The sequence below is a fragment of the Bos indicus x Bos taurus genome, chromosome 19 (assembly GCF_003369695.1).
Source record: "Bos indicus x Bos taurus breed Angus x Brahman F1 hybrid chromosome 19, Bos_hybrid_MaternalHap_v2.0, whole genome shotgun sequence".
NCBI classification, from domain to species: Eukaryota; Metazoa; Chordata; class Mammalia; order Artiodactyla; family Bovidae; genus Bos; species Bos indicus x Bos taurus.
In genome coordinates this window covers 38,464,510-38,478,055 of record NC_040094.1, presented here as the reverse complement: position 1 = coordinate 38,478,055, position 13,546 = coordinate 38,464,510, and the positions used below count along the sequence as shown (strand labels likewise).

At 42.9% G+C, this 13,546-nt stretch overlaps 1 protein-coding gene across 3 annotated transcripts in view; it reads left to right on the top strand.

Annotated features, from left to right (window-relative positions):
• B4GALNT2 (beta-1,4-N-acetyl-galactosaminyltransferase 2) overlaps positions 1-12,788 on the top strand; it is a 75,798-nt gene extending 63,010 nt beyond the window's left edge. For all 3 annotated transcript variants that reach the window (XM_027518155.1, XM_027518154.1, XM_027518153.1), the window contains exons 7-11: positions 46-132; positions 7,695-7,882; positions 8,635-8,775; positions 10,449-10,668; positions 11,223-12,788. In XM_027518155.1, coding sequence (XP_027373956.1) covers positions 46-132; positions 7,695-7,882; positions 8,635-8,775; positions 10,449-10,668; positions 11,223-11,428 — 842 coding nt within the window. In that variant the 3' untranslated portion in view covers positions 11,429-12,788. The remainder of the gene's footprint in view (positions 1-45; positions 133-7,694; positions 7,883-8,634; positions 8,776-10,448; positions 10,669-11,222) is intronic.
• The last annotated feature ends 758 nt before the right edge of the window (positions 12,789-13,546 follow it).

The window sequence follows — 13,546 nt, the reverse complement described above, 5'->3', positions numbered from 1 at the left end:
TGACCCAGACGCAGTACACAACTCTGACCTTATTTCTCCCTCCAGTGAGTCTGGAGTCCAACTCCTCAGTGGCCAAGTTTCCAGTGACCATCCGCTTTCCTGTTATGCCTAAGTTATATGACCCTGGACCAGGTAAGGCCCTTGTTCCTGGGGCTCCATAGTGGGTCCTATAGACTACTGATGAGATTCAGAAGGGATCCTCTCTGAGACAGAGTAGGAGAATAATTATAAAAACAGAGTGGTCCTGGACGAGGAATCAATAGCATCAAATTAGAAATCTAGAAATAGACAAGTTGAAATTTTACCATATGATAAAGGTAATTTTTCAAATTAAAGAGGGGAAAAGATGGATTATTCAAGAAATCATGTGGGATAACTGTGTAGCTATATGGAGAATGACAAGTTGAATATATCTCACAGCTCACATCAAGATAAACTCCCAATAGAGAAAATCCTGATTTTTTATAAGTATTCAAAATACGGCTCCCCTGGTGGCTCAGAATCACCTGCCAAGCGGGAGACCCTGGTTTGATCTCTGGGTTGGGCAGATCCCCTGGAGAAGGAAATGGCAACCCACTCCAGTATTCTTGTCTGGGAAATCCCATGGACAGAGGAGCCTTGCAGGCTACAGTCCACGGGGTCCCAAAGAGTTAGCAACTAAACAATAACTAGAAAAAAGAAAAAGGAATTTAAAAACAACTTTGGATTATAAGATTTTTCTAAATGTGACACAAAACCCAAAGGCCATAAAAGACTGGAAACATAAAATACATAACAATTTTTAATTGTTTTTCTTCTTTATGGCCTCTGACGTGGCTTTTGGGATTTCAGTTCTCTGATCAGGGATCGAATCTCGTCCCTCGGCAGTGACAGCATGGAGTCCTAACCACTGGACTTCCAGGGAATTCCAAATTTTTAATAATTTTTTTGGACAGAAATCTACCATATGCAAAGTCAAAGGACAAACTGGGGGGAAAATACCTTCAACACAAAGTCAAAGATCTAATTTTATTTAAGAGCATTTGTGAGGACTTTACTGGTTGTCCAGCGGTTAAGACTCCATGCTCCCAGTGCAGGGGGTACTGGTTTGACTCCTGGTCAGGGAACTAAGATCCCACATGCTGCACAGTGTGGCCAAAGACATAAATAATTTCTCACTGTAGTCCTATAAAGTAGGTTGTTGTTGTTTCATCTCTGTGTCATGTCCGACTCTTTGTGACCCCATGGACTGCAGCATGCCAGGCTTTTCTGTTCTTCACTATCTCCCGGAGTTTGCTCGCTCATGTTCACTGAGTCAGTGATGTTGTGAATCAGTAAGAAAAGAGCAAATAAGAGAAGAATAAGCCAGTTCACAAAAAATTAAATTCAAGAATACTTTCAGTCATTAAAATATATGTTCAGTGTCACACTAAGTGCAAATGAAAACTACATCCATATCAAAAAGTCCCGGAGGAGGAGTAGGAAACATTCTTTTAAACTGCCAGTAGGAATGTAAATTGGCACAACCCTTCTGGAGCAACTTAGCAATGTCTGTCAACATTTTAAATGTATATGCACGTTGGGTCAGCGATTCCACTTGTATGAGTTATCCTTTAGATGCTTACATCTGTGTGAAAAGACATTTGTTTGAGGGTGTTTATTGCAGCATTATTTGCAATGACAAAAACCTTAACAATGGTTGTGTGTGTTAGTCGCTCAGACATGTCTGACCCTTTGCCACCCTGTGGGATTCTCCAGGCAAGAGTGCTGGAGTGAGTTGCCATTCCCTTCTCCAGGGGATCTTCTCGACCCAGGGATCGAACCTGAGTCTCCCTTATTGCAAGCAGATTCTTTACCATCTGAGTCACCAGGGGTTAAATCAAGTGTGGTCCATGGGTATAATGAAATGCCATGCAATGACATTCAGAAAGACAGAGGAGGAAAACATGAGCCGGAAGTGTTTTTTATACTGATACAAAATGCTTTCCAAGATGTAAGCAAGGTACAAAAGAGTGAAAAGTAAGCTACTATTTCTGTAAAAAGAAAGGGGTAAAAAAGATGACGTAACTGCTTGATTACAGAAAAATAAACAAGAAGTTAGTAATACCTGGTAAACTCCTGGGGAGGAACCAAAATGTTGGGGACAGAGATGGGAAGAAGTATTTTCATGGTATAACTTTCAGTATATTTGGAATTTTGAGCTAGTTGGCATTTTTGACAATATTTCCTATATATTCAAAATATAACATATTCAGATAGATTCTATTAAAAATATAACTTATTTAAAAGCAATAGGATTAAATATCTACGGAGAGGAATTTACAGTATGTGCTTAACATCATCATAACTATCTCAAAAATAAAAGAAATCAGCACAAGAAGTTCACAAAAAAGATTTTTTGGCTTCAGATTTGTCTTAAAGGTGAAGTATTACCCATAAAATGGAAATCTCCACAGTCCTATTTCCCTCCCTTCTTCCAACAGTCATGGTCTTTCTTTTCCTGGTTTCTGTACATGTTTAATATGTAGATGTTTAATATGTAGATTTCTATTCCTACACACATGTGCACACACAGAGCATACAGTATGGTATACTGCATTTTTGAACTTTTCATAAAACTTATCACATTGTATGGCATAAAATTCTAGTTTCTGGCCTTTCATCAGTCCATGGCTTGTCTTTTGGTTTTGCTTCTGGGGTCTTTTGTGTTATAAAACTTTATCCTTTAATAAAATTGATTGATTCTTTTTTTCTAGCTTTTGCTTTTTTGCCTTAATTCAAGAAATTCTTCCCTACATTGAAGCCATAAACATATGCTCCTGCATTTTTTTTCAAAAGTTACATATGCTTGTTTCTCACATTTAGATACTTAATCCAACTAGAAGTTGTGTTTATGCGTGGCATGTGATAGGGACCTAATATTTTACACATGGAGAGCCTATTGTCCCACCACCATGGACCAAGTGGTCTAAGCCTTGTCGCGCTGGAACAGCCAGCCACTCACACACACAGCTTTTTGTATGCAGGGGTTTGAACCAGCCTTTGTTGGGGCACATTGATCTGTATCCTGGGGCTCATTTTACACATTTCCATATGCTTTATAACAGGTTTTCTATCCAGTGCAGATAAATTCTGTGTTGCAGGATGACTGTACTTCGTTTAGTGAAATCTTCTTAGCTCTTCTTGGTCATTTACTTTTTCATTAGAGTTTTAGCATCAGCTCATCAAGATCCTCCAAAATGCATTGAGATTTTGATTAGAATTTTCCAAAATTTGTTGATTAATTACAGATGAATTGACAGTTTTATGAAGTTGAATATTCACAACCATGAATCTGCTATATCTCTCCATGTGACACTCTCCATGTCATAGTCTCTTCATAGGTTCTTCGGTAATTTATTGTGTAGTCTTATTTGTAAAGGAATTGTACGTTTTATTGGATTTGGTCTTAGGTAGTTTATATTTTATTTTACTTTTATAAATTGGATTTTGTTCTACATTTTAACTGATGTTAGTATATAGGACATTAGTGATTTTTGAATGTTGGACTTAATAGGCATCCTTCTTGCACACATATTAGTGACTTTTTGTTAAACATATAGAGTCTGTTAAACAAATGATTTTTATCTCTTCCTTTACAATTCTTATCATTTGTTTCTTTTTCTTAATGCGTTTTGGTAAAATCTTCAGTACAGTGTTGAATAACAGCAGTGGTAGCACACACTTTCACTTGTTCCTGACTTTAAGAACATTCTAGTGTTACGCCACTATTCTCGTTTGCTGGGCAGGAGTGTGGTAGATGTGTCAGGGTAAGAAAGTTTCCTTCTTTCCTTCTGTTTCTAAGAATTTTTCTATTTCTGCTTTGTATTTCCTTGCTGAGAGTTTTCATATTTATATGAATAAATATTGAATTTTATCAAAGAAATTGTCTGCACCCACTGAAATAATTTTTCTCCTTTAACTGGGTTCATGAAGTGACTTACATTGATTTTCTGCTGTTGAAATTGTTCTTGCATTTTCGGGATTAACCCATCTTGATTGCAGTGTGTTATTTGATTAAATGCTGAATTAAATTTGTTGCTATTTTTATAGATGATTCTTATATCTGTATTCAAAACTGAGACTGTCTTTTTCTATAATGTCCTTGCTCAGTTTTGTTATCGATATTATACAAGTCTCATAAGACAAGTTAGATGCCTTTCCTTTTTTCACTGTTTGCTGAAATTAATTGAATTATAATAAAATAGGAATGTCTCTTGGGGTTTTATTAAAACTTGTCTGTCCTTTTGTCTTTTTTTGTTTTTGGTCCAAGTTTTGGTTGCGGTGGGAATGTGAATGGGAAAGAGTGAGAGAAAGGGAAGAAATTTAAAACTAACAGCTCTACTGCTTCAATGGTTATTGATCTGTATGTACATTGAGTCAATTTTTAAAATGTTTCTATAAAGTTGTCTTAAGGTTATTGTATATTTGTATATACGTAAATTGTATATTTTGAGTTGTTCATAGAATTCTCTTACGCTTGTTAAAAATTTTTTTTAGTATCTTAAGTCATGTCTCCCTTCTGATTCTTTGTATATATCTTAAATAATTTTAAGTTGGTTTCATATCTAAATATTCTCATTTTTTATGCCTGTTTTGTTTCATATTTTCTTTTTCATTTATGTGATTCTGTGGTTTATCACTTTAAAGATTTTAAACATTCTCACTTTAAGTCCCTTTCAGATTCGTCTATTGTTTGTCTATCTAGCGTGGATTCTTCTAGCACAGGGTGGATTTGTCGGCTGTTGTTCTTTCCAACTAGTTTTCTTTGAATGTCTTGGGATTTTTGCTGGTGGCTCATCTTGAATACAAGTCTTTACAAGCTTGTTTTGTTTTCTCCTCTCTCCCTCTTTCTCTCTCCTGATTCCTTCCCATCTCACAGCTTTACAGTTGCCCAGATTCTCAGTCCATCATTATATACTACAATCTTGGGGTCCCTGTCCCCTAGTGATATGAGCATCACCGAAGAGCCAGTTGCTGGGCCTGAGGGTGGCTTGGCACAGGACACGGCTGTGTGAGGTGGTGTCATCTCTGAACCCAGAGGTGTGTTTGGGGATGATGGCTCTCTGAGGTTCCTTGCCCAGCGGGTAGTATGTCGTGAGAGCTGGAGGGAGTGCAGCCTGGTTCCAGTCCATGGTTTCTAGCAAAAACCCTGGTTGTGGACCCACATACTTCATGAGACACTTTTATTCCATTAACACTCAAACTGTGCCTCCCAGCCTCTGCTGTTCTGACCCCAGATTGCAGCAGACTCAGCTCCAACTCTGCTCACTGCTTTTGATTCCTGTTCCTTGGAAGAAATGTCATCTGTTTTTGAACATGGCTCTGTCTTTGCATATTTCTTTATCATTGCTCTGTGTTTGGAACAATAAAGAATCTCAAAGCAGAATGCTATACCACCCACCTGGCCAGGAGTCTCCCACCTGGACTACCTCCTGTGGTAACTCAGGCTCCTGATTCTCTCTTTACTGTAATGAAAGAACCAAACTTGTCATGTGGCCTGAGAAGAGAAAAGGTAGGGCTTTCATTCAACACGCTCTTGAACATGATTTACATGCCTCTTTCTGTTACTGAGCCCTTTCCACATTCTCGGACCATACCATACCATACCATAGAAATGAATATCACTTCCACAAGACTCTTCAGCATGCAAAGCCTTTTATTCACAGAGATAGTTTGTACATAAGAGAGAAGGCAGGGAAAATGCCAGCTTCTCGGGTAAAATGGGTGAGTTGCTTTTATAGCAAAAGGGATGGTTTGTCTCATGATCACTGATAATTTCCAGAAATCATCAAATTTATCGGATCAGCAGCAGGTGGCTGCATGATGGCTGTCAGGAATAGAGAGTGTTTCTGTGCAGGGGAAGAAATGCATGAGAATTTTCTGCAAGGAAGCCCAAGAACAGATGTGGTTAAAATTTACAGTTGAGCTTCCTGTCTTGTGGCAACTATACTATACTATACTCAGAAGTGGACCAGAAGTAACGTTAATCTTTTATTTCTGTGATCTTGGTTTCTACCCCCCAGGACTTGGACCCCAAGGGCCTTTGTTCTTTAGTTTGCAAGGCTTGTTCTGCCCAAGGCCAGTCTTTTTCTGAAGTGACTGTACTCTTATCTTCCTGTCTTACTTCCACTCAGTCCCAAAGACTCAGGAGGAGCTGGGTAATGGTGCAACAGAATGACCTCTGACTTCTGTCATTCTGAGAAAGTGGCTCTGCAGTGGGGTTCTGTTGCACTCAGGCACAAACAGCTGGTGGGGTGTGACTTTGAGCATGTGTTAACTCCAGCTGATCCCACCCCCCAAGACAACCCAGCTGTCTATCAGCTGGCATGGCTCCATTCTGTGGCTAGATCTTCTAAACACACCAGCAGCTACGGTTGTTTGACCCAAGGGTCATTTCCACAGAAAGGCTGTCCTTTCTCTAACTGTTTCTATAAATCACACAACCTGGTCTACCCGCTTCTAATCTCCAAGTGGACCTGTTTCCACTTACATCTTTCAGAGGATAAAGATCAGGCAAGTTTCTCCGTAGGACTGCAGCTGATAACAGGGCAGGTCCAAGTCCTTTAGAGCTTTTCTCCTCTTCCTGGGACCTGTGACTCTACATAGCGAATCCCCTGATGGGCAAGGCTCTATGCATCTCAACTCCTAGCATGAAAGCAGGATGCAAGCCCAGTACAGACAGACAAGCATAAAATGAAACGTCCAGGTAGATAGTAGGAAACAGCAGAATGGAACCAACTGAACCAGGAAAGAGACTTTAGAATAGAACACAGACAAAATTTAAACAAATCATTATCATTGTTTTTCAGTCGCTAAGTTATGTTTGACACTTTGCAACCCCATGAACTGCAACATGCCAGGCTTTCCTGTCCTTTACCATCTCCTGGAACTTGCTCAAACTCACGTCCATCGAGTCGGTGATGCCATCCAACCATCTCGTCCTCTGTTGCCCTCTTCTCCTCCTGCCCTCAATCTTTCCCAGCATCAGGGTCTTTTCCAATGACTTGGCTCTTAGCATCATGTTGCCAAAGTATTGGAGCTTCAGCATCAGTCCTTCCAATGAATATTCAGGGTTGATTTCTTTTAGGATTGACTGGTTTGATGTCCTTACAGTCCAAGGAGGACTCTCAAGAGTCTTCTCCAACACCACAATTTGAAAGCATCAATTCTTTGGTGCTCAACCTTCTTTATGGTCCAGCTCTCACATCTGTACATGACTACTGGAAAAACCACAGCTGTGACTATACAGATCTTTGTTGGCAAAGTGAAGTCTCTGCTTTTTAATACACTGTCTAGGTTTGTCATAGCTTTTCTTCCAAGGAGCAAGTGTCTTTTAATTTCATGCAGTCACTGTCTGCAGTGATTTTGGAGCCCAAGACTGTTTGCACTTTTCCCCTGGAGCCCAAGACTGTTTGCACTTTTCCCCCATCTATTTGCCCCCATCTATTTGAAGTGATGGAACCAGATGCCATGAAAAACAAATAGGGTATGTTTAAATATATTCTTCTAATCCAACTATAATGAACTCTTATTAAGCACTGACTATATACAAGAGGCCTGAGGTCCACAAACACTTGAGAGGTCATGATATAGAGAAACCCTCAGAACGACACAAGTCAAGACAGTGAGGCTTCCCAAAGACAGAACTCTGATGTCTACCCTTTCTTGCTCAGAGAGGAAGCTCAGAAACCTGGTGTCCATTGCCACCAAAACTTTCCTCCGTCCCCACAAGCTCATGACCATGCTCCAGAGCATTCGTGAGTATTACCCAGACTTGACCGTGATCGTGGCTGATGACAGCAAGGAGCCCCTGAAAATTAATGACAGCCATGTGGAGTATTACACCATGCCCTACGGCAAGGTATGTCCCTCCCGGGTGGGGAGACACTTGAATCCTGGGACAAGAGGGCCTCAGTCAGAGTCAGGTCCTTACCCCGGAGGGGCCAGCTTCAATAGACTTCACTAGGCAGCAAGATCCTGGCATGGGAGGGTATGGAATTCTCCTCTGAGTCCTTTTGCTGACTTCAAATTCACAGAGAAATCAGGTCACTTTCCCTTTTCTGCATTAACAGGGTGGTTAATCCACCTTTTCTCACGTGTGGTTTAGAAATTGATTGCGATCCTTCTGAGTGACTTGCAGTGTCTGACAGTCTAGTTTCCTGGCTTGCAGGTCCAAGAGCAGAGAAACCGCTCATCCCTATCATTTCACCCTCTCTGATGCATCTCCTCCACTCACCTTCCTTCAAAGAAAGGAGGAGGTGGACATGATACACACCAGAGTGCCCCTTCCCCCGCAACAGCTTCCAGGCTCCATGAGGGGAAAGGGCTTGAGAGCCCCAGAGCCTCTGTCAGGTGAAAAGAGACTTCCGTCAGTCCATATGGGCCACAGGGCCAAGGAAGGACTCTCTCACCTTTCTTGGCCTCAGTCTTTGACCCAGAGAGCCCCTGTCCTTTTCCCAGTGTCTCTGAGGCATGGACTCCCTTTAACCTAGAGGTTCCCGATCACTGTTCGGGGTACAGTGCAGTGTGGCTCTTGGGAACCAAGAAAGCTGCCAGGTGACGCTGATAGGTAGCAGGGCAGGCCACCACCATCTAACCTCACTCTACTCACAGGGTTGGTTTGCTGGTAGGAACCTGGCCATATCTCAGGTCACCACCAAATACGTTCTCTGGGTGGATGATGACTTTCTCTTCAATGACAAGACCAAGATTGAGGTGCTGGTGGATGTCCTAGAGAAGACCGAACTGGATGTGGTAAGGGAGAGCTGCTGGTTCTATCTCCTCTGTATGACAAGCCAGAGGGGAAGGGAAGGAGAAGGGCAGAGAGGGAAGTGTTCAGGGGAGGAGGTGGGTGGGGAAGAGGAGGGGAGGGGCCAGGGCAGGAGGAGATGAGGGGCCGCTGGGGCTGAGACCTTCACGTGGGAGTCAGATGTGTGAGTTCTGCTTCTGCCTCCATTCTTACTTTTCTTTGAGCAAATTACACCAACCCCCATCCCCAAACGCACCATTGTTCCGTCTTTGAAATGTCATGTTTATGCATCACTTCTAACTTCCTCCCTGCCGTGGTGGGAGAAGGCAAGCAGGGCTCTGGTTCTGTCACACACCCTTACAAACATGGAAATGGCACAAAGCTGTGAAAGCACGTGGAGCCTTAATGAGAGTAAAAAAAAAAAACCAAAAACATCAAAAATCCATTCACATACAGGAAAGAGAAGAAAAATGTAATAATACTGCATTGTATCTTGAAATTTGCAGAGATAACTGTACTGTGTAGAGATGATGGATCTGTTAATTAGCTTGAGTGTGGTGATCTTTTTGCAATGTATACATCTATCAAAACATCAAGATGTATAACCTCAAAATATACAATTTTAATATGTCAAAGAAAAAGCTGTTAAAAAGAAAGAAAATGAAGATGTATAACCTCAAAATATACAATTTTAATATGTCAAAGAAAAAGCTGTTAAAAAGAAAGAAAATGGATAAGAAGTAGCACAGTGACCATGGTTATCCCTTACTCCAAGGGGACAGTCCCCAGAGCGTCTGGCTTGACTACGATGTCTCTAGAGACCCAATCACAGTAGCGTAAATGACATAGAAGGTGCAGTTCCTGCCCCTGTAATGAGAGCTGGTGCTGGACTCTCCTTCCAGAGGCATCCTGGACCAGCTCCATTCCCCGTTGTTCGTCCATTTTTGTTGTCCTTGGCTGTATGGTCAGAAGAAATGGGGAAAGAGGGGAATTGAAAGACAAGCAGTTTTCTTTTAAGAGTGTGATATTTATAAAAGTAGCAAGCATCTGTTCTAAATCACATCCTTTCAGCCAGGACTTAGACACATGGTCAAAACTTGCAAGGGAAGTGGGAAATTTTCAGCTTTAGTGGGATAGTAGCTAGAACTTAATTTAGTCCATCAACACTCAGTCCATTTACTAAGAGGAGGAGAGAAAGAACAGGGGACAGTAGACCGCTGTGTCCCTCTGGGTGATTATGATGGTTCAGGAACCGATACACTTGCTTGTCCTGTTTTGCTTAGGCTCCAACATAGAGATGCACTCATCTCCCATGAGTGCAGGGACAGGCAGCGCAGAGAGGTGAGCCAAGAACAGAGAATGGGAGGAAGGAGCTTGAGACATACGGCTGGCTGCAGGAAGTCCATATAGGGACCCCTGCATATGCAGGCTGCCTCTCACCTGCACCCAAACACTGCTTCTGGTACCAGAAGGGACTGAGCCACGTGGAAAGAGTGAGCTTGCAGGAGGGTAAGCACAGCAGAGGTGTCTGCCCTTTGGACTTGGTGTAGGCCTAGTCTGAAGGGTAGATAAAGGGTGTAATTCTTGTCATAACAGGTTCAATCCAGTAAGGCTTCCTGGCAGGGGCTACATGGATATCGTCTGTTCTCTAATGCAGATTTCTCTGCCCACTGGCTAGGTAGGTGGCAGTGTGCTTGGAAATATGTTCCAGTTTAAGCTGTTCCTGGAGCACAGTAAGAACGGGGACTGTCTCCATCGGCGGACAGGATCTTTCGGGCCCCTGGACGGCTTCCCCAACTGTGTGGTGACCAGCGGCGTTGTTAACTTCTTCCTGGCCCACACAGAGCGGCTCCAAAGAGTTGGCTTTGACCCCCGCCTGCAGCGAGTGGCTCACTCAGGTGGGGAGGCTGGGAGAGTGAAGAGGGAGCTGGGCTGTGGACTGACCTCAGAAGTCTGCTCTCCCCCGGGGAGGGAGGGAGGGCGGGCCGTGTGCCACAGATCAGGCAGCTTACCCGTTCTCCCCAAATTGGGGAGCCCACAGTTTCCCCTGCCTCCCTCCACTCTCTCTGCCTTCTTGCCTCCCACAGGCTGTTCCTACCTCTCTGAGATACCCTTCCCCTTCCTCTCCCTACAGCTCTGGCCCCTACCTCCTGCTGCACTGCATTTCCAGACTTCCTTTCCTCTGTAACTGCAGCTGGTGAACTTCCTGGCTTAAACTGCCCTCAGTCCTGGAGTCCACAGCTCCGTCCAGTTGGAAGCTAATCTGTGTCTTTCTATCCATATCACTGTCTGTCCTTCCAACTCATTAGTCTGGGCAGATGGCTCCACATGGGTGGAACCACCCCAAGGGTGTAAACCGTGTCCCCTGACTCTCCTTCCGGAGCTGCAATAGGGCCCTGGGTCTGTGGCTTGAAGGTCACATTTCCTTCTCATGCTTCCCCTCTCTTGGCAGAGTTCTTTATTGATGGGCTCGGGAGTCTGCTCGTGGGGTCCTGCTCAGATGTGATTATAGGTCACCAGCCGCATTCTCCAGTGGAGGACCCAGAGCTGGCAGCCCTGGAGAAGACCTACCGCATATACCGGGCCAACACCAATGATAAGATCCAGTTCAAGCTAGCTCTCCACTACTTCAAGAACCACCTCCAGTGTGCCACATAAAGATGCCTGGACTTCGGCAAAGTGCTAGGTCTGGCTCAGTTACTGTAGGTCATTAGAAATGGACCAATCACTGATCAGGACAATGGCAACTATATTAATAATAATTATTGTTTGATGTCTTACCATTTGTGAATCACTGTACACACCTGATGTGAAGAGCTGACTCGTTTGAAAAGGCCCCAACGCTGGGAAAGATTGAAGGCAGGAAGAGAAGGGGACGACAGAGGATGAGATGGTTAGATGGCACCACCAACTCAATGGACATGAGTTTGGGTAAACTGTGGAAGTCGGTGATGGACTGGGAGGCCTGGTGTGCTGCGGTTCATGGGCTCGCAAAGAGTTGGACACAACTGAGTGACTGAACTGAACTGAACTGTACATATAATGGTGGTGGTGGTGGTTTAGGCAATAAGTCGTGTCCAGCTTTTGAATCACATTATCTCATGCAAAAGAGCACATGATGGATTGGTATCCTTGATCAAAAGGATCAAAAGGATTGGTATCCTTCTGGGTCCTTGAGGGTTATTTGGTGGGTATTACATCACAGATCATCTCTAGCGTCAACTGTCATCCACAAATTTTTATTTGGTCATACTTTGTGGACTCAAATAATGTGAATAACCCAGAGTCCTTACCTTGAGGAAGTGGCAGTCTGGTTCAGTTCATTCCACTAGTAGCATTGGGCAGCCAGGCTCAGAGGATCAGAGTGGGGAGAACTTACAAGGGCCCATGCAGGTGAGGAGGGCTCTGTGGAGTCAGCTTACCTGCAGTCCAGCACATGGATGGGATCCAGGAAAGTGGAGGGCAGAGATCACTGGGTAGTCCACTCACTGCTGGAATAAAGCTTTCCCTGGCATTAGATACTTACCATAAAGACACATTCCAGAATGCTTGGGATTGAACTTGGACCTTGTACTTTGTAAGCGCTGTGGCCAAGCCACTAAATTCCAGTTGCTTACTACTCAAGACTGCCGTCGTCTGCAGAATGGAGCCATGGTGATGACGCGGGTTTTCTCTGTCACCTTGGGAGTCAGTGGATTCTCCCACTGCTGCGCTGCCTTTTTGTTTCCACTCTTTCCTACTGAAGACAGCCACGGTAGTTCAAAATCTCTGAAAAATGTGTGAGATGTTAATTCATGAAAAACGTTTTGGTTCTCAAATAATTTTTAAAAATACTGCATGCTCTATCTCCCTCTTTGACAATCACAATTCATATTAGTATATTCAAGGCTCTGAGAAGTCCTGCTGTGAAGAAATTGACTTAACGTCAATTCAGTATTTCTCAGATATGGATACAGACTGGCCATCATTTTTTTTGTTCTCCTGAACACAAATAAAGCACATACCTCATTCCATTGTATATGTCATAATGATTCTGTTGCAAAAGTTTTATAACTTTAACTAATGTGCATAACCATTTAGTACAATAATATATGTATTTTGTGTATAATACCATAGCTATAAAGGGAGACGATGTTGGCTTGGTCTATTCAGTACTGTCCTTAGACACAGGCAAGATGAGCCCCTGCCTGTGCTTTAGAGAACTCTGCATATCACAGACACATGTATTTATTTTAAAAACCAAACAAACTCACGAAGAGATCAGATTTGTGGTTACCAGAGGCAGGTTGGTAGAGGAAGGGAAAATTGGATGAAGGTGGTCAGAAGGTATAGACTTCCAGTTATCAGATAAATAAGTACGAGGGCTGTAGTGTACAGCATGAGAAATATAAGTAACGCGGCTGTGTGTTATATATGAAAATGGTTAAGAGAGTAAATCCTAAGAGTTCTCATCACAAGAAAAAACATTATTTTTCTATTTCTTTAATTTTGTATCTATATGAAAAGGTAGATATTCACTACACTTCTGGTGATAATCATTTCATGATATATGGGAGTCCAGTCATTATGCTCTACATTTTAAACTTAAACAGTTGTAGTTGATGTTTTTGTTCAGTCACTCAGTTGTGTCCGACTCCTTGCCACCCCATAAACTGCAGCACACCAGGCTTCCCAGTCCCTTACTATCTCCTGGAGTTTGCACAAATTCATGTCCATTGGGTTGGTGATGCCATCCAATCATCTCATCCTCTGTTGTCCCCTTCTCCTCCTGCCTAC